Source organism: Penaeus vannamei, chromosome 36, assembly GCF_042767895.1.
Source record: "Penaeus vannamei isolate JL-2024 chromosome 36, ASM4276789v1, whole genome shotgun sequence".
Classification (NCBI taxonomy): domain Eukaryota; kingdom Metazoa; phylum Arthropoda; class Malacostraca; order Decapoda; family Penaeidae; genus Penaeus; species Penaeus vannamei.
This window is the reverse complement of record NC_091584.1, coordinates 8151606-8154105: the sequence shown is the minus strand read 5'-3', so window position 1 is coordinate 8154105 and position 2500 is coordinate 8151606. Positions and strand designations below refer to the sequence as shown.

At 56.7% G+C, this 2500-nt stretch overlaps 1 protein-coding gene across 1 annotated transcript in view; it reads left to right on the top strand.

Moving 5' to 3' along the window:
* Positions 1-2500, top strand: part of LOC113820181 (protein O-linked-mannose beta-1,2-N-acetylglucosaminyltransferase 1) — an 11712-nt gene that overhangs the window by 4569 nt on the left and 4643 nt on the right. Inside the window, exon 4 of the mRNA XM_070114882.1 lies at positions 799-987. Coding sequence (XP_069970983.1) covers positions 799-987 — 189 coding nt within the window. The remainder of the gene's footprint in view (positions 1-798; positions 988-2500) is intronic.

Below are 2500 nucleotides of genomic sequence, written 5' to 3'. Positions count from 1 at the left end.
ACCAAACCTCATCACCATGCACACCGTCACCATTAACTCATCACCTTCTTAAAGACGACCAAACCTGATCACCATGCACACCGTCACCATTAACTCATCACCTTCTTAAAGACGACCAAACCTCATCACCATGCACACCGTCACCATTAACTCATCACCTTTTTAATGACGACCAAACCTGATCACCATGCACACCGTCACCATTAACTCATCACCTTCTTAAAGACGACCAAACCTCATCACCATGCACACCGTCACCATTAACTCATCACCTTTTTAAAGACGACCAAACCTCATGCCCATCATCCCCATTTTACCTCATCACCACCGCTATCATCATACCTCATCAACGCCACCACCATGCCACTTCATCACCACCATACCACATCATCACCACCATAACCCATCCCCGTCATCACCATACCACTTCATCACCACCATACCACATCATCACCACCATAACCCATCCCCGTCATCATCATTTCACTTCATCACCACCATACCACATCATCACCACCATAACCCATCACCGTCATCACCATACCACATCATAACCACCATCACTTCATCCCCGTCATCACCATACCACATCATCACCACCATCACTTCATCCCCGTCATCACCATACCACATCATCACCACCATCACTTCATCCCCGTCATCACCATACCACATCATCACCACCATCACTTCATCCCCGTCATCACCATACCACATCATCACCAACATAACTCATCCCCGTCACCACCATTCCTCATCACCACCATCACCATACCTCATCACCTTCATCACCACCAGGTATATGGGCCAGACGAAAAGGGCTACAAGCTACCTTACTCAGGGTTGCATGTCATTGTCTTGCACCCATGCGAAGCCCGTGTGATGAGGACCCAGCGATTCCTCACTTTCCAACCGGCCGAACACGTGGATTTGGCCGAACTCATCACTTCGATTCAGCCGGGGAGGGTCGTCGTCGTCGTGGCTGTGGTGAGTGGGGGTTGTGGTGAGTGTGGGGGGGGGGTTGTGGTGAGTAGGGGTTGTGGTGAGTGGGGTGGGGAGGGTCGTCGTCGTCGTGGCTGTGGTGAGTGGGGGTTGTGGTGAGTGGGGGGGGGGGTTGTGGTGAGTGTGGGGGGGGTTGTGGTGAGTGGGGTGGGGGGGTTGTGGTGAGTAGGGGTTGTGGTGAGTGGGGGGTTGTGGTGAGTGGGGGGGGGTTGTGGTGAGTGGGGGGGGGTTGTGGTGACTGGGGGTTGTGGTGAGTGGGGGATTGTGGTGACTGGGGGTTGTAGTGAGTGGGGGTTGTGGTGAGTGGGGGGGGGTTGTGGTGAGTGTGGGGGGGGTGTGGTGAGTGGGATGGGGGGGGGTTGTGGTGAGTAGGGGTTGTGGTGAGTGGGGGGTTGTGGTGAGTGGGGGGGGGTTGTGGTGAGTGGGGGGGGGTTGTGGTGACTGGGGGGTTGTGGTGAGTGGGGGATTGTGGTGACTGGGGGTTGTAGTGAGTGGGGGTTGTGGTGAGTGGGGGGGGTTGTGGTGAGTGGGGCGGTTGTGGTGAGTGTGTGTGGGGAGTAGAGGTGAGTGGGGGGGGGTTGTGGTGAGTGTGGGGGTTGTGGTGAGTGTGGGGGGGAGTAGAGGTGAGTGGGGGGGTTGTGGTGAGTGGGGAATGTGGTGAGTGGGGGTTGTGAAGATTGGGGGGTTGTGGTGACTGGGGTTGTGACTGGGGGTTGTGGTGAGTGGGGGGTTGTGGTGAGTGGGGGTTGTGAAGATTGGGGGGGTTGTGGTGACTGGGGGGTTGTGGTGAGTGGGGGATTGTGGTGACTGGGGGTTGTAGTGAGTGGGGAATGTGGTGAGTGGGGGTTGTGGTGAGTGGGGGTTGTGGTGAGTGAGGGGGTTGTAGTGAGTGGGGGGTTGTGGTGACTGGGGGTTGTGGTGAGTGGGGGTTGTAGTGAGTGGGGGGTTGTGGTGACTGGGGGTTGTAGTGAGTGGGGAATGTGGTGAGTGGGGGGTTGTGGTGAGTGGGGGTGTAGAGGTGAGTGGGAGGGGGGTAGAGGTGAGGGGGTGGTTGTGGTGAGTGGGGAGTTGTGGTGAGTGGGGGGTTGTAGTGAGTGGGGGGTTGTGGTGAGTGGGGGGTTGTAGTGAGTGGGGAATGGGGTGAGTGGGGGTTGTGGTGAGTGGGGGTGTAGAGGTGAGTGGGAGGGGGGTAGAGGTGAGGGGGTGGTTGTGGTGAGTGGGGAGTTGTGGTGAGTGGGGGGTTGTAGTGAGTGGGAATGGGGTGAGTGGGGTGTGGTGAGTGGTGGGTTGTGGTGAGTGGGGGATTGTGGTGAGTGGGGGAGGGGAGTAGAGGTGAGTGGAGGGGGGCAGAGGTGAGGGGGTGGTTGTGATGAGTGGGGAGTTGTGGTGAATGGGGGGTGGGGTAAGTGGGGGTGTGGAGTGATGAGTGTTGGTTGTGAGGTGATGATGAATGTTTCTTGTGATGAAATTGATTGTCTTTGTGGTCAATATGGTTTTA